We start from the raw sequence: 18,732 nt of genomic DNA on the forward strand, positions 1-18,732 counted from the left end.
TGAAATGAAAGGTAGCTAGCTTTTTAGGTAAGTCAGTAAGATCCTGAGGAACTAGATTACAGAGCTCTTTAGTGAAATGCCTAAATAATACCTCTCTTGAGTCTGAAGATGATATATCTCGTTGTCCGCACTATTTCTTCAGAAAATGTATTTGCAAAGATGTTGAGGTTGTTTTTCTTTTATTTTGGGGGTTTGTTTTTTGATTGGTTGGTTGGTTTGGTTGTTTAGTTGTCGCTGGTTTGTTTTTATTTTTTTTAATTTTTACGTTTCTTCCCTCTTTTTTGAAAGTTTGGTTTGGGGTTTGTTGGTTTGAAATATTAAGTTCAATTAAATTCTGGAGGGATGGATTAGTGAATGCAGTCACTGCTAATGAAGTTTAGACTAAAGTACAATGTATGCTAGCTCCACATCTTAAAATATAAATATATTACTTGTATACTTGCAGGTGCATAATATATCTTCAAATATTTGGGGATATGCATGTTCACACGTTAAACAATTTTAACCACACTGAATTGTTTCAATTCTCTTTTAATGAGGCAGAATCTGTTCATGACAAATTAATACACTATAAATATCGACTCCATCTAAAATTGAATCAAACCTAAAATCCATTATTTTTTACCAAGATATGAAATTTTAGCATAGTTCTTAGGTCAAATTTGAAGTGAATTAATCTTTCAGTGTCAGAGTATACTGTACTTTAATGAAAGATACAATACCTTAATTTAAAAATTTAAGAGAATAATATTTTTATAACAAGTTTCCGTGATTTAGAACTTCGGTGTCGTTATTTTATTGAGAGCACAAATATCACAATTTGATTGCAATTACCAGTAAATTTTTTAATATTAATAATTTTGACTTTTTTTTGTAAATAAACCTTTAATATTTGTGACTTCTTTTACACAAAATTTTGCATGGTTCTTCCGGTCTTAGAATGTTGCCCAAGAACACTGGCATGCAAAGTATTACACTGCAGATCAAAGAAAATTTAAAGTTGATTTGAAATAATTAGAATTTACCTTCATTTAAGAAATCTGAAAATGTTTTAGTCAAAAAGATGATGTAGTTTTCTCCCCATGAATAAAGATAAAAGCTGAATAAAAGTGAAGTCTTGCAAATCCACTCATGTGCAGCTTTCATTTCTCTATTGGAATTTCTCTGTCTTGGGCTGCTTTATCAGCACTCACCCTAGGAAAGGGAGCTAAGAAGGAAAATTTCTGATTATAGACTCAATGAAGAAAGGCAGTAGGTAAAGCCTTTGCAAGGCAGTAGGTAAAGCCTTTGCTGCCTACCTGAATTTCAGCACTTTCTGTCTTCAGGAGAGGTATGGGACACAGAGAGGCTGACTCTGGCCTGGCATTTCTCTTTACTAATGGAATCACTCTCTGAACATTCTGTCCCTTGAAGTTAGGCTTTTTCAGCTGCAGAATATCTGAAGGCAAATCTATGTGCTTCCTTTTGAGCCATCTCCAGGACTTTTTTTTGTCTCTCCTAATCCTTTGGACTTATCAGTGGATACCAGGGAATTGTCTCCTCCAAGTAGGTCTGATAGATGTTTAATTGACAAATTATTGTATCTTTTATATCTAGACAGCATAGACTATCTCCATGGATGTCAACCATCTGCTGTTTCTAAATATCACTGAACAATAACCAGCAGGTTCCTATGCCCCTTCTCTTTCCAGAAACTGCTAGGAGCATTTAGCCTCCCTCTTTTTCTCTTTATTAGTCAGAGTGTCATACAAACTCTTTCAAACCATATCATAAATCACAGGAACCAAAAGAATGTTTTCATAAAAGCTCATGAGCCTGAATTGTTTAGTCTTTGTAATTGACATCCAAAACTTTAAATTTCATCTCTAAATCAATAGCAATTCTTAGGAACAATGCAAAAGGCTGCTTAAATTGGTTTTATCACCTAATTCAGAAATCATTACAACTTTTTTGCAGGCTAGTTTGTTACCGTGATTCGCAAAGCAGTCACACGGAGAGAGAGGTTTTGCAGGGCAGAGGTTCCTCCATTCCGACTCAGGCTGAGTCCGGGGCAGAGAGAGAGCCTCCTTGTTTATTTCTTACTTTATATCCATTTGTGGGTCTGGCCGAAGATTGGCTTCTTGGGGTTTTTCACCTTTCAGCCAAGTGGCTAAACCAACAGTCAGTTACAATTGTTTTCAGGCTAGAAATATGCAAACAAAGGACAGAGAATGAAAAACAAAGGATTTGTTTATGTTACATGTGTGGGAAAAAGGTAGAAACTGCTTCTAATATTGCACCATGGCTAAAAGATCTGTTATCCATTTTATGAAAATTCAAAAGGCTTTAAAAAACTCAGAAAAACCAGGGTAACACTAGTTGAATTTTTCTTCCAGCTTTCAGTAGTAGTAGGCAGCAGATGTTGTAGCAGCCTGTCCAGGAAGCTCACGGAAACAGAGATGGCCATTGCTGAACTGTGCATTTTATGGAAGGAAAGAGGATCTACCTTAAAGATAACTATGCTTCAAGCAGGAGTTTGAACTGTTTGGCCTTATGAGATCCCTTCCTACCTGAATGATACTTTGTTTCTATGAAATGTTAAGGTCTTTTAAAACATAGAAAAGGATTTAGAATTTCCGTCTTGTAAATCTAGACTAAAACTTTCACATTTAGAACTTTCAGTTAAAGCTTTCATTGGAACCAGTTTCACTTCAGCTTTTTCAGTAGGTAATTAATGTCTCGCGAGTTGAACTTCTGTTTATTAATCATGGTCCCAGTTATTTTATTCAAAATCTGCAAAAGTTAATGTCTGAATTCAGATTTGTAATTTCGTGTTCCTCTATTGAAAACAAGTGCTTCTACTCCAGAAATGTTGATCAGCAACAAAAAAGAAAACTTAATAATTTTTAATTAAAAAGTTTTGCTTTCAAACACCTGTATAGAACCTAAGTTTAAGAATGCACAGCTGAAAATATTGACTTAAATGGAGATGGGGGTTTGTTTGAATTATGAGTTCTTCAGACAGTAAAGGCTCAGTAGACTTCAGAGAGTAATGGGATGGTTTTAGTTGGAAGGCAAATTAAAGATCATCTAGATCCTGTCGTAGTCCCTGTGCCAGGAACACCTTTCACTAGACCAGGTTGCCTCATCCAATATGGCCTTGAACAGTTCCAAGTATGGATCATCCGGTTTCTCTGGTCAACCTCTTCTAGTGCCTCACCACCATCACAGTAAGGTTTCCCCCTAAAATCTAATCTAGATCTACCTGTTTTCGTTTTAAAGCCTTTTGCTTTGTCAAGTCACGACTCTACCTGATAAAAAGTCTGTCCCAACTTAGCCTATCGGTCCCCTTTAAGTGGTGAAAGTCTGTCTCCCAGCTTTCCTGTCTCTAAGATAAACGATGCCAATTCTCTCAGCCTGTCTCCATAGGAGAGGGGCTCCAGTCACTAATGGTCTTTGTGGCCCTGTTCTGGATCTTCTCCAGCAGGTCCATGTCTCTCCTATCCTGAGAGCCCCAGAGGTGGATGCAGCACTGCAGTTGGAGTCTCACTAGAGCAGAGGGACAGAACCACTTCTCATCCTCCTAGACACACTTCTTCTGGTGCAGCCTGGGGTGCAGTTTGCTTTCTGGCCCGCATGTGCACATTGCTGGGTTGTATTGAGTTTTTAATCCACAAGTATTCTCAGATTCTTCCTTCCTTATGAAACATTCATTGGTTTCATAAAATGCCTATCCCTTCTGAGAAGCCTTTCTTTTCTTTATCATCCATTGAAGACAAAAGTCTGTCACCTAGATTAATCTTACTAAACTGGAAAATGTGAGAAAATTACAGTTTTCATTTAAACACAATATAAGTAACTTCATAGATCACAGTGACTTTTTGTCAAGTTAAAAACTTCTCATAATTTTTTTTCCCTTGTGAACATAGGTTTAAAATCACACCAGTTGTCATTCTGCAATGCGTAGTAAGATGTGCGGAGGTCTCCACAAGTTGCCAGAACAAAAAACTAAAAGCTATTTAGTTCTCAGTGGCAAAAGTTTAGTATTCCATAAAAATATGTGTACTTTATCCTGTCCCTCATGTGCTTAATTCTGCTGGCAGATCACTAGTTTTATTTTCTGTTCCATTTATGCAGACTTGAGTATAATCTCAATATTATGCAAAACTTCTTTTATGAATGCAGTTGACTTTGTAGCTGTTTATTAACTCTTCTGTGCTTCAAAAGTGGAATGAGAATAGACTATTTAGTTGGGGGATGAACAGCAGCATTCAACTTTACATAAATTTTCAGTAGTGTTTTGGTTCTTAAGAAAATTTTAAAGTTCTTTCATCCCTTCGGATAGCTTTACAATTTTGGTGTATCTTTCTGAATCCCAAAGTATCCCAGAATGAAAAGGTAACCTTCTCTTCTAGAATGAATCTTAAACCTGTATCTTACAGGATTTCTCATGGCTGTGCCTAGTTATGTACTTCAGTTTACTGTTATTACTATGTAACAGCACCAGATCTTGTAGCAGTTCTGTGTTACTGTGACAAGTTTTGAAGAAAGAGGAGTTTCTGATTCTTTTTTGTCCCTTTTACTGTAATAATAATTCTAAATTGTTTCATCCAGAGATGCTCTGGTGATTCAAATGGTGATCCAAAACCTGGTCGTTTCCTTCAAGCTTCTTATCCCTTCTTGTCTTTGACAAAACGTGAGATAAACCTTCTTCACGATCAACTTAACCGTAGTTATTTCCTTCTCAAAGTCAAGTTCCAAGAGCGCATAAATACAGATGTTACCTTTTAGTCTTTTTGTATTTCCATATACTCTGTCTCTTCTTCCACGCAAAAGCAAAATCAAATGCAGAGACTGAAATATAATCAAAATTTCTTTTCTTTGTCCTTTATAGAAATGAAAAGGTAGGAATAAAAGATCACTGAAGTAATCAAAGTAGCGTTTTTACAGTCTGGATTTTAAGCAAATTACGAATCCTTGATTATTTCTTTATCCAAATTCTGGTTTTTGAAATGTGTTACATATTTATACAGTCATTTCCAAGATAAGAATCTTCATCCAGAGTTACAGATTAAAGGAGATCACAGCAGATGTGAAGAAGACTCTCTGATTAGCAAAGCGAGTAGTCTGTTAAGAAAGGCTTATGTCTGATAGTGTTGAAAGTCTAGAAAGTCAGTCTTTTAGGTTGTTCAGAGCAATGGGGCCTTGCAGTGCTCTCTGTTTCTCATTTTAACTGCAGAAGGTATTAAACTGTTTAATACAATTTTTTTCAAAGATAACACCTTTTCTTAAAGTGCATTAAAATATTGACTTAAGCAATTTAGTTTTATCACACTAATTTCAGTGATTAAAAGCACCAATATTAATATATGCAGGACTGAAACTCAGTATTAGGTTAGTCTTAAAACATACTTATTGCAGCTAAAGTTATTACCAAGACCACCTTTGTTTGGCAAACTCTGTAGTGAGAAACTAGAAATTGGTAAGCTGTAAATACAGTCTCACCGTCACATTTAAATCACGTTTTTTTCTATACTTTCATGTCTGCAACCCTGTTTCGAACCATGTTTCATTTTCTGCCCTTTCTTCCTAGTCCTGAATATTTATATATACTAGTATGTACTGAGAATTAAGTTAATTGCCTCAGTACAGTTTTATTATTTATTACCCATGGTGTAAGTATTGAAATTTCTTTAATGTAAATATGCATATATAAGGGTGTCATTGTATTCAAAAGAGGAGACTTTTTGAAACACCATGCAGATGGACTGTATGTAATCTATACTGCCATGGTACAGCTATAACTTCACTCTCTTAATCAAAACATGTCAAGAATGGAAGTGCGATGATTTGACCGTATTTCTGCACACGCTTTAGTGTGTTATGCTCCCCGAGAGAAGTCTCTCACAGTACAGTCAGAGTTTGAGGACAAAAAAGCAGTAATATTTTCTTGGACTTTCAGAAGGTACTACAAGTCAAATATGACTAAAAAAAAGTTTTATTCCTAAAATTAGGCTCCTTTTTAGATACTTAAAATCTCTTTTCTCAAGTGTGTTCTAGAAGTATAAAGTCGAAACAAGCAACACACTCTAACCTGTAACTCATTAATTGTTTAATAAGTAATAAGAAAGGTAATAGTATTTAAGAAAACAGAGAAATTTTAATTTCATAATGGCTTAGATGAAAGAGATTAATTTTTACAAAACACTGTCAATTATTTTATATATTCGTATGTGTGTAGATATATGTCTATGAAAAAATAAAAGTAGTTACTTCAGTAAACAATGTAAGAGATCAAGCCTCAAATACAACCAACCTGATATACAAAGAAAAAACCAGCAAAAACACAAGAAAAAAATTTTTTTTCAATATTTAGCCATTTATTTTAGAATAAAAGGTGTTTTTCGTAGTTGATTCTTGTTCATTATTACAGTTTCTGTTTTTAAATTTATTAATCTCTTTTTTCCCATTGTATTTAAACAGGCTTTTGCTAAAATAAATAATGAAATGCTTCTACTTAGTAGATGTTATAGTTCAACAGTCACCTGAAATAATTAACGTCAGTCCTTTTTTCATCACAGTCATATATTTCTGTGCTTTATAAAGATTGATATGAATGGAAATCAGATGTTTCCAGTTTTGTAAACCATCTATGGTATCAGTGATTGTCATTATCCAGTGTTTAAGTGTTCTACGTATTTCCTTATAAATCCACTAGTTAGGTTTGATAACAACTGTGAAGAACAAACTATTTTTCTTTTTAATAAGCAACCTAGCATACCAAAACAACATACAGTACCATATGCCCTAGTTAGCAGTGGTGTTGGTAAGACAAACTATCAGTTTTCTGAAATATATTAGTCAAAATATATTAGGGTTGGTTTTTTTTTTTTTTTTTTTTTTTTTTTTGGGATTTCAGGAGGGAAGTTTAATACCTAGCTATAATAAAGAAAACCTATTGGGACAATAATAAATTCTCCATTATTTTTGGTGTTTGGTTTTTTGTTTTGTTTATGTGGTGGGGGGGGGGGGTGGGGGTGTTTGGTCGGTTTGGGTTTTTTGTATTTTTTGATTTTTTTTTCCTGTTTAGCCTCAAATGATACAATTCAGTTCATTACAATTTCAGACTTTGGTAAGAGAAATACTGCATCATCTCCCTGAAATCAGAAGTATAATTCTATAGCTGAAGAAGCTTAGCTGTGTGCTACTGTGGAATCAGACACATCTTTTGCTAAATAATTCTAGCCCCTCATGAAGGTCCCATGTTTGGTACACAAAGACATGGGAGAATCCTTTATAATTGCCTTGATTTTTACAATGTGTAGTGCCTGCTGACCAATAGCAGTTTGCCAAGCTACATATTTTTATAATGTCCTATACATGGTAGTATTTTCTATATAACCATCGTGAAGGAGTCCCAGTTGATGCTTAAACTATTTTTGCTTGTTTTTATTGTTTTACAATGAGTTAAGAGTTGGAAGCGCAAAATAGGAATCTGTTTCTTAAGGTTTGATTTCTCCTGTTTTAACTGCCTGTTTATGTACAAACTATGAAAAATGGATCTTCGTACTGTTTAACATACATCTAAAATATTTGTGTGTGCATATGTACAAGCCCATATTTTGCTAATACACAACTTTATGCATTCACAGTGTCCCAGCTTTCTCATATGCATTAAGAGTTTTAGTGCAAAAGGATGTATACCTATTTTATGAGGGACTGTCAATGATGGTAAGTAACAGAACTGCTGAAAGTGTGAAATTTTTGCTTTATTTATTTCTAAATAGTTTTGGTTAGTAATTATATGAGCATATGATAAATTCCATTGTATAGTACTTTAACGCTTATTTCTTGACATAAAAATAGTGTAATTTTTGATATTTTATATTATTTATATATTGCAAGGATGTCAAAAACATGCTTTGAATAAGTATTGTATGTTATGTTTTGAAAATTGGAATTTTACTTTTTTACTACATTTATGAAAAGAAAAGAAGAGTTTTTCTGTCATGATCTAATACTTTTAAAGGAGAAATGTGTATATACAATTTTTAAACAGAGCAGTGCTTTTTTAATATGTTCAAGAATTAATGTTAAGCATATGTATATTATTTAGAAAAGATGATCAATAAATATGACTCTTAATTCTTTTTTGTGTTTATTTTGAACACAGAACTATAACAAGCTATTGACCTTTGTTCAACTAAATGAAAATTTTTAACACAAATTTTAAATATTTTGTAGTTATTTGTTATGAAGGTATTAGTTGCATGTTCATCCATCATGAGGTTGACGCTTACATTTTTTCACCTGCTTCTAGATTTAAAAAAATCAATGAATATTTTAGCAGTTAGAATATTGCCAAAAACAGTTTGCTGGCTAAAAGTCCTTGCTGTAGAATGGTGCTGTATAAAGTGCCAGATCTCTTTTAACTTCTTTCAGACATTGGCTCTGATTGTTCATAGACTGATAACTGTTTTTAGTATGCTCGTTGAACTTGCTGGAATTTTTGTTTACTTATAGTCTTCATTTTCCCCAAGAGGAGGAGAGAGGAAAGAATATATGCCTCATGTGGTCAGCATATTTTTGAGTATTTATGTGAGTTCACCGTCTTGATTTCAAGTCATGAATTTGTTTTTACATGCACAAGCATGCATATTTACATGCATTATTTATCCAATTGACTTTAAATTCCATTAAGTTCCAATGAGTAGGAGAAAGATTTTTGTCAAACATTTTTTAATTTCTTTTAATTTTCTAGTTATGTTATTTTGTTGGTTTGTTTATTTTTTTAACTGTTCAGTCTAAGGCTTGTAAAGGTTGATTTGCTCCTGAACCGCTTTGTTCCCAGACATTGCCATCTTCCCCAACTACCACCAAGTCCTCTCCGTCTGATCCCATGGCCACCTCCAGAGCCAATCAGGTACAGAATCATCCCACCATCTGCACCATACTTCTCACGGGTGACAGCTTGCAAACTGGAGAAAAAGATATGGTGGGTTAAGGATTTATTCGTTCATTCACATATATACACCCATAACCATAGATATCTAACTCTTGTTAGAAATTGGCAAAGTAAATGGAAAATATTTTGTTTCTCTTAATTTATTTTGGTGGGCTTCATTAAAATCTCTGATGAAATCAAAGTATCTTTTAAAATAGTTGGTTTGGTTTTGTTTTTTTTTTTTTCCATTTGATAAAATTCAAGGATACAAAACTGGTATGTCTGTAGACAGAGTAAGACTTGATTTATATATGCTTGTGTATATATGCACACACGTATTTACTTCCTGGATCAGTTTTAAGTTATAGTAGAATTACCCCTAAACCCATGCTTAAATAGCTGGAATTCAACCCAGGAAAGGCAAACAGACTTCTTTATTGCAGAATTTTGAAATGTGTTTGTGGACAGTAACATAGGGCCATTATTTAAATATAAAAGTATTTAAAATGAAAATTTATCGATGAAAAATGAAGTAAAATTAAATCTCTCTAAAAATGTGCTAAACACATCTAAGTCAGTTGAATTCATATCATATTTTTAACTGCATATACTGTCCTTTTAGCAGCCTGTTAATTATACTCATTTATTTTAATTGGAAAAGTAAATGTCTGGTTGATTTTGCCCACAAATTATCATATTATCTTTGTCCTCCCTATGAAATTTGTAAAAATTGCTACATACCATGCTCTTTAGAACTTATTCTTGCTTTAAAAATCTTATTTATTTTTGATAAACTTAATGTGCTTTGCATTCAAATAATGTATTTAGTATACGTTAAAAGTTTCTACAGCCTGTTTCAGTTAGCTGAATGTTGCTATCAGATCTTACATAAATAACATCAGATATGAGAAAAGTTTTCTTCACAAGCTAATTTGCCCTGGAAGTTAACAATGTTATTAATTTCTGGTTTTCTGATATTTTTTGAATGGCTTAGAACTTTCTGGTGTATGAACAAACGATTTCACATGAATGGAAGCATATTAAAGAAAAACACCTTTGATCAACACATGACATGGATTGAAGGAGGTGTCAAATACAGAAAGTAATGGAATTTAGAAAGAAATTGTACAGATAGAAGAACTGCTAAGAAAAATATAGCTTGTAATATCCTTGACTTCAATTTGAAAGCCTTCTTCATCAGTCTGCTTCCATTCCAGCAACAGCTACTTGGCTTCATCATCATTAAATGACAAAGTAAGAATCTTTGCTGACAGCTAGGGATGTTTTATGAGTTCAGCTTTTATTCCCCCTCTCTTAATTTTAGTATTTTGTTTATTTTAGCTAGAAGGTTTTGAAAATGAGTGCAGAGATTGTTTTTTAAATGGTTCTTACTATTTTTCTTTACTTTCACACCTTTTTTTTTTGATTATAAGTATATCCTTATGATCATTATTTAGAGAAAAAGGAAGAAGTGCTTTTATTTACGGGATAAACAATTTGAGCATGTTAATTAGCATAAGAGAAGCACCTATTTTGCATCTGTTCTATGAATTTTATCAGAATTATAGTGTAGTGTATAAACTTTAAATGACTTTCCAATAGCTAAAAGTACTTATGTTTATAGAAAGTTGTTCTGTGAGACTATTGTCAAGTAATATAGCTAAATTCACATGCTAATTGACGTGTATGCTTTGTGTCCTGTCTATATCCCAAATTGCATATTTTAATGCATTTTATTCATAACCTGTGATCAATTCAGTTTTCATGCAAGTAATCAAGACCTTTTTTGAACAGCATCAGAACTGTATATATGAAGATGAGTAATGAGTTCCTTAATTGACTTTTGGAATTGCTTTTATTATTAACTATTGAAACTCATACAGGTTTATGATTATTTTTTCCCTTCTCATATTTTTTAGTGATTTCTAGCCATTCCATCAGGAAGCACAAAGCACATAATAAGGCAATTAAGGCCTTTCTGTTCCTTCTAGCGATAAGTGACATCACTGGCAATTGTTCCCAGACCGTAGCGGTGATGAGCATTCAACACCAGTGTATCGACGAGTATCTGCACTGCGGCTGTCACATGGAAATAGGTTCCAACACAGTAATCTCAAACCTGCCAGTAGCCATGCAAACACCCAACAGGAGAGTATTAGAGAACAACAATAAATGTAGGGTTTGATATATGGCTGTGTAAGATGGTTCCCAATAGAAAATAACCGCTCAGGTACGGGTTTTCTCACAAGACGTTATATTATGATAACACGAGAGAGCTCAGTTAACTGGGTGGATGTCAGGAAATTCAGTGTTAATGTGTAAGATAAATTCACAGCACAATCTGTTGTGTGGATAAGGTACCATCATCGGCTTAGGATCGTTCAATTTTCTGTAAGATTTTAATCATGAGAAGATGATCTTTTATATTAAAGATTAGAAAGGGGATTAAGTAAGCTTTAAGCAATGCTTAATGCTGGGTTGCTGTTAGGGTGAGATTTTTTAAGCTGGGTTGGAAGACTCCCCATAAGCCATTGCAATTATAGAACTGTAGAGTCTGTGCTTTGGTGAGAAGAGCTGATGGGAGCCTTGTGAGGTACAAGCATGTCAGTTGTGTGCCCCTGGCAGAACTTGAACAATTTCTAGACACACTTTTTAATTCAAGAAGAAAATAGCTCTGCCAACAGAGGTCAGAGGAAGCTAGGCAGGAAATCTGGTTTGTATTAGATCTTCCTTTTAATGGCTCGCTTTGCCTCCATTCAGATGAGGTCATAACTCTTGTACGGCAGTTTCAGCTTTTGACAAATTGTTTTTGGAAAAATCCAGTATTTGTGAATTACTTGTTTTATGATTCTCAAGAAGAGGACAGTCTCTCAAAATGCCTTCTCTAGTGGAAGAAAAGTTTCTTTAGAATCATCATGTTTTGTATTATACTGGGTTGCCTTGGGTGCAGCAGAAGCCTCTTTGCTGGAAATGTTTTACTCTTTAGTTCTTTGTTCCAGGAAGTTATACATCTGTCAATATTATTCTTGTAAATGTCTTGCTTATTTTTTCAGTGGAACTTCCTTAGATCTTTATTCACATGAAAAATCCATGCACTGCAAACTTCCCAAGGAAGAAAGAACCAAAGAGGCGATAGAATTAGAGGCGATGAAATTTCCAAGAACTTTTTTTCCCCCCCTCCTGTCTGCCTATTGCTGAAACAAACTCAATCTTTCTAAACTTTCAGACTACGAGCTTCTGTGTTACAGTCTCACAAACCTTGTCAGCTTTGTTTATAGCCAAACGTTGACAGGCATCTAGCTACAGTGGTGAAACTGTTCTGCTGATGCCCCTGGAGCTGGCAGAACATGGCTTTACTTTTATTTACCAGGAGGAAGAAATCAATTTAACTTCTCCAAAGTACACTTCAAGAGGTGATTTCATCTCTAAAGTGATAAATAATGCACTAAACATCACATAGAACGTGCTTGCTTTTCCTCTGTAGAACCCTGTAAAGGTACAAGTTTTAATTTTTATTTTAACAGTTGAGTGACTTTAGATAGACCAGTATTTCCATAATTAAACTATTTACATATTTTTATTCATTTACAAGATTGTATTTTCTTTTAATCTTTGTGATTTACTGATTTTACTCTAATTTTACAGGGAGAAACCCAGAAAGCTAAGTTTTTATTTCTCCTTTGTCTACTTGATGTATACCTATGAAGGACACTTGTATGTCTCCTTCTCCAGTCCTCCCTTTTTCCATGAAATTGCTACCACTGTTGACCTTTGCTACTGGCTTAAGAGAATAAAAAGCCAAAACACACATTCACACTTATTAGTGAATCAGGAGAGTGATGGGTAGGAGTCCTTTTCCCTTGCCTTACAAATTAGATAGGCTTAAGCTCAGCAATAAAATAGGATTTATCATACCAAACTTAGAGTCAATAACATACTATATAAACCTTTTATTTTTACTTTTCAAAAAGCTCTAGTTTTCCCCCCGTGGCATTTGTATTTTTTACAATTATACTTTCTATTTTGCTGCTTTGTTATTGCACCTGAACCTCCTAGTTTATAATTTAGTACAATGTAATATAATTTTTTTGGAGTGCAGATAGGTGTAGATTTTGTTCGTTCAGTCCTCAGGTTTGTTTTTCTCGTTTGAGCATATCTATCTCGTCTTGTTGCTGCAATATCTGTAATAAATAGTACTTTTCAACCTTTTCACGTGATGGGTCTGAGCCAGTGTTCTTGGTACTGCCTGTACTCAGCAGGTACAACACAAACATATGGCTATTAAAATCCTGGTATTTGGAATTTGTACTTTTGGCTTATATTATCTCTTTATTTTATGCAATGTCTATAGCTTGGAATGTGATATAACAGTACACATATAACTAGAGACTGGGAGATGAATTGATGTCTCTAAATTGTAGTGATCGATGCACCCAATCTCCCTCTCTGACTTGAAAGAACCTCCCTGTCCCTGTTTGTAAAATTGCTTGCAGAAGTATCATCTTTTCCTTCCTCCCAGAAAGGTAGGATCTGAAAATAAAGGCAGGCTGTGAAGCCTACTGACAGCTTTTAAAGGGTTGTTGAACTCATATTTGATATTTAACTTCTTGTGGGAGGTAGAGGAATAAATCGGAAAGAAAGCTTTGTTTCAGTCTTCTGATATCATCAGGACATGGATTTTTAAAATATGTATCATAAACAGCTTCAAATGATGATTTTTTATCAGTACTTTAATCTTAACGCACAAATACTGAGTTTTAATGATGATCCCAGGATAATCAATTGCCATTGCAGGCCAGTCTCAATTTGACTTGGAAATTTGATATGAGGCTTATTTAAGATACTGTGTCTTGGTATCTTAACTGTAATATTAATCTATTTTCTCCCCTGATTTTAATGACAATTGTTACAGTAGTGTTGAGAAAATCTGTTTTCTTTTGAGGTCTTTTGCATATTGACTGATGCTGCATGGATCACTCGGTCTTTTCAAATCTCAGTACTGTGCATTAAAAAGTCAAAGTCAATATAAAATTATTTAGCATTCTTATAAAAGGTGCTATAGAATTAAAAATGTGGTATAACTTTAATTTGATTACTAAGAATATTTGCTATGGCAATTCTCTGAAATAACAATTGGACATTTTGTCTACCTATCTGATTTGTCACTGATAAATATGGTCATTTTATTTACTTCCAGATGATTCTGTTGGTGGTGTGCATTACAAGCCAAATATTCTGTTTGAAAGAGACTTTATCTAATAGACAGTGTTTTATATGGACCATGACTAAAGTATTTAGTGAACCAGCTTGTTTTAGTTTAATAAGACAGAGTTCCTGTTCTGATTACAAGTTGCCTATGGCATACTGTGGATAACACATAATAAATAATGTTTGAGACAGTATATCTAGGAAAGGCTCGGAAGAATTACTCTCTAGTTCATGTGAGAGGATTCCAGTAGAGGTTCCAGTGGTTTAGATGTAGCCTTTCCTGCTTCTTTTCAGCGGGAATCCTTCATTTAATGTCTAAACTCTAAGCAGAATTAACCTATCCTCTGTGGACTAACTGTAGACTTTATTCTGGTCCTCACGTTAGTACATCACTTGTAATATATTTCTTTTGTCCTTTAACCATTTTTTCCAGTATTTTGCAGTATCTGAGCTCAGTGCTTGTTTGTATTGCTTCCTTAAAACAGATATTTAAATTATATAAAGACATTTAAATCACAATTTTAAAAAATCTTATATGCAAAAGGGTTTTGAGATTTCACTCTTCTTATTGTCTGTTTCAATTTTTCTTCTTGGGACAAGTATGTAGGTAATAATTTGGGTTCATATTCCATACTAGTTTCCTTTATTTCTCTCCCACTGCACAAGAATTATAGGGGTCACTGCTTACTGCTCCTGTCTTAAATGTGGGAGAAATGCCAGGACCATTGATGAGAAGTGGGGAGAGATGTAGATTCTCACTGCTAAGTCTCTGAATCCTGCTGGCATGTCATTCATACGATATCGTAAACTACCTGCCAGTTGCAGTCCTGTAAGTAAAAATGTAGTTCCATGTTCCTGTATCTTATTTGGGTTTTATGCTTGATAATCATTAGAATAACTTAGTTTCCTATTCCATCCCCCTTTCAAGAAGATACATGTTCTGTAGGGTAATGGGCAGATTTCCTGTTCTTTTCTATTAAAGTGGGTAAGTGTCTTAAATCAATATCTCCTCATGTTTTAAACTCTACCTGCTTGTTAGATTTTTTGTTGTTTTTTTCCCCCATAGATAAAAACCAAGAGGTAAAAAAAATAAAATAGAAACCACAAAAAAAACCCCCAAAAAACAACCTGAAACAAAACGCCCACGTATAAAAGTAAATTTAAAAAAAAGAGAGAATCTGCGTTTATAAAGATGTATATGATTTAGAAAACATAAAATTCTTACTCTAGTGTGACTTTATGAAACCTGCTTTTGATTCAAATAATTTATTTTTAAATCATTGTCACTTCAGTAAAGATTCTGAGATCATTAATGTTTTAAGTACTTATGACTTTAATGAGATTTATTCACTTTAAAATAATTTGTAGTGAACGTGTAAAAAGATAACGCTTTTTTGGATTGAAAGCATTCTGTTAATGTTAAACTTGTAGGATTATCATCATCTTGTCTTATGTGAGTTGTTTAAGAGTTCAAAATCTCTCACTGTAATTTAAGATGTTCGTTCATTTAAGCATATTTGCAGATATGATATATAGATTTTGGCATTTTTCCACGTCCCCATATGAAGAAAAGGTCTGATCTGCTTAGGAAAAAGGATCATTAAATATATAAAATTTGGGGAATAGACATTTTTCTCTTTGCCAAAATATTATAAAGATTTTCAAATGTTCTTTGCCAAAGGGTGTTTAATTTCTTCATGGTTTTTTGTTCTAAGCATGATTCCTTTATCAATACAAAATTAAAATAAATAGTGTGTTATAAAATTCCAGTTATATATATATATGTTCATGTTCCATCCCAAATAAGCTGGAATGAAAGTTGGCAATGTTACTCTGTGATCTAACCAAGGTTACTGTGACTTTGAGTTCTCGATACTCGGATTTGGTACGGTAGATGTACTGTTTCATTCAAAACTACGATTGGGTGAAAAATCCAACCATATTCTCAGGTATACAGGCAAAGAGTCACTTAATGCCTTCTTCACTGTTGGCAAGACCCAGAGAAAACAGAAGAGCAGAGCAATTTCCAGAACGCAAATCTGGATGACTTTATTGTTGTTTCTCTGCTACACAATCAGTCACACAAAGGTTTGACTCCAAGTTTTCAATTATTTGGAATTTAATTTAGTGGCTTTTAGGGATTTATATTTAGGAATTTATATGATCAAGGGTTGTATGAGAATGTGGAAACAAACATTGAGCCTGTAGAGCTTACTGTCACACCAGGACAGATCCCGTAGAGCAGATTGTAACGTAGAAAAGGCAATACCGTATTTTTCTGTCAGGTGTTCAGTGAGGCATGATTAGACCCGGCCCTAGAAGATCCTGCTTATTAGTTAATTGGTTTTTTTATGCTACCTGAAATATTTTCATTTTCACAAGCTGTCTGTATGTATAGTGCAGCACCACGCTTTGCTATAGGTGGAATGCTAGATGCACTGTCTGCCTTCTGCATGCTTTGAGAATTCATCAGATGGTGAGAAGTCATAGACAGATGTGAGACAAACCCAGCAATTATAGTAGGTCCCTGCCTGAATTGTGTGAAAAAGGAGTGTTAAATCATAGAAGCAGGTTGACATATTGCACTCTAGGGAATAAAAGGTAGGAGGTTTTTCCTTTTCCAGAGGTTAGCTGCATCTGTTGAGACCTTTGCCTGAAGCATTGCACCCTAGATTTCAGATAGTCTATATCAAAACAATGTGTAACTGTATCTTATTCAGCACTATTATCTAGTTTTGTGCTTGTAGATATTTTCACATACGTTGATTTTGGGTTTGGTTGTTTGGCTTGGATTAGTTGGTTAGTTGTTCGTTTTTTTTTTTTTTTTCCCTGGAAGCAAATTAGACCTCCTGCAAGTAATAGCAGATCTTAAGAGGCACAGTTTGCAAATAGTGGATCAATGGGACTATTGTCACTGTAGACTCTAAGGGTTCCTGGTCTGTTACCTGACAGTGATTTACATTTGAATCTTTGCAGCCTTGAAGAGTATTAGTCTGGGGGTACAGAAGGTCTGCTGCCTGTTTCATCTTCTGTTTTCCCCTGCTTCTCAAATGGCACCTCACTGAATTCAGCCTTAGAGATCAAAGTCTTGCTGGACTATTTCCTCCCCCCCACCCCTTACATTATCAAACCATAATACACTTCTGCATGGTAAATTACTCATTCAATGAACTTACTACCTGTGATTTGGATGGGGGTTAGAAAAAGATAATTGAGATTTTTATTTCTTTAAAGTTTCTTTTTCCATGTTTCTAAGTAGCATAGTCCATGATCTCAATGCCTCTCAGCTTTTTATGATTATCTTTATTGTCCACTTAACAAACTTATGAATGCAGTGAGAATTGATTGACTTTATTCTCTTAATAGTAACTGTAGTAATTGTGATAATAAATTACCAGCTGCCCCCTATCCCTGAGATACTGAAATGCAGTCTCCATGTGGGCCCTTTTGAAGTTTTAATTACGGAATTAAACTGGTTTATGAAATAGATTAGACTATGATTAATAGCATTCTATAGTAAAAAGTACTGAAGCAAAATACAATACCCTAAGATCTGCAGATCTGCGCACATGTATAATTAAATGATGCAGAAAAAAAGAGAAATCAAGTCCAAAGATAATCACTTTCTTGCAGAAAATTTATTTGTAAGAATAAATTTAATTTTTTTAATAAACCAGCTATAAATATAATCTAGAACCAGTATTATCACACTGTTTTAGAAACAGAAAGAAATAACAGTTGTTTGTTAAAGGCATTTCACAGGTTGTATTTCACTTGTATGCCAGCAATTAAGAGGCTATTTTATAGAAATTCCTGCTTTATTTATGTCATAAGTAGTTAGATAATAAATGATACACATTACTTTAGCAGTCACAGAAAAGACTGATTAGCTGTATACAATGTGTGTGTGTACTCTGATCATTGTCTTTGCTGCATCCATTTTCAAAGTAAACTGAAAGTTTTGCCTACCTTACATTAATAGGAATACAGGTGAATAAGGATAAGAAAAGGAGGAGACTGCAACTTTGATAGGATGAAAGTTATGTTTTGAAATCTGAATTTAAGTGAGATTAGAATTATTTATAATGCATTTATTGAACTCTATATAAAAAGAGTCTACGTAACAAGGATCACAGTGAATATTTATTAAATAGAAAAAAGAGACAAATGTATTGTGAAATCAAAAATGTTTAGTGAATATATTTATTTCCTCAATTCCATGTGATTTTTGAGGCAGGTCTTCCATTTTTTTATTTTTCTTTTCATATTTTTCAGTATCTTTTCTCTAAAAATAAAAATAAATAGTCAGCGGTTGAAGCAGAAGAATGCGTATATAGTGTGCATAGGAGCTGAGATCAGGGCAAGAGTTAGATGTGAATTATTTTTCATTGTGTCTTTAAATAGAGATATTTAAATCAAATTTACCTAGATTCTGCATTCAAATTTACTCTGTGTAAGGTATTTTTCCATGTTAATGCACGCATAGTATTACATATTTCTAACACAGGGATTAAAAACATGGAATGTAAATGTGTAAATACAGCCATATTTGTTCCCCACAGCCTTAGTTTGCATAAGGAGTAATTTGTTTTCCCACATGA

General features: G+C 33.9%; 1 protein-coding gene across 2 annotated transcripts in view; it reads left to right on the forward strand.

The window, feature by feature from the left end:
• The window catches only part of NOVA1 (NOVA alternative splicing regulator 1), a 144,266-nt gene that overhangs the window by 109,478 nt on the left and 16,056 nt on the right, over positions 1-18,732 (forward strand). Inside the window, exon 4 of one of the 2 annotated variants that reach the window (XM_040067809.2) lies at positions 8,831-8,902. The exons of the other annotated variant lie outside the window; for it this stretch is intronic. Within the exon in view, the coding sequence (XP_039923743.1) occupies positions 8,831-8,902 (72 nt within the window). The remainder of the gene's footprint in view (positions 1-8,830; positions 8,903-18,732) is intronic. 2 annotated transcript variants of the gene reach the window in all.

Source organism: Hirundo rustica, chromosome 6, assembly GCF_015227805.2.
Source record: "Hirundo rustica isolate bHirRus1 chromosome 6, bHirRus1.pri.v3, whole genome shotgun sequence".
Lineage (NCBI taxonomy): Eukaryota > Metazoa > Chordata > Aves > Passeriformes > Hirundinidae > Hirundo > Hirundo rustica.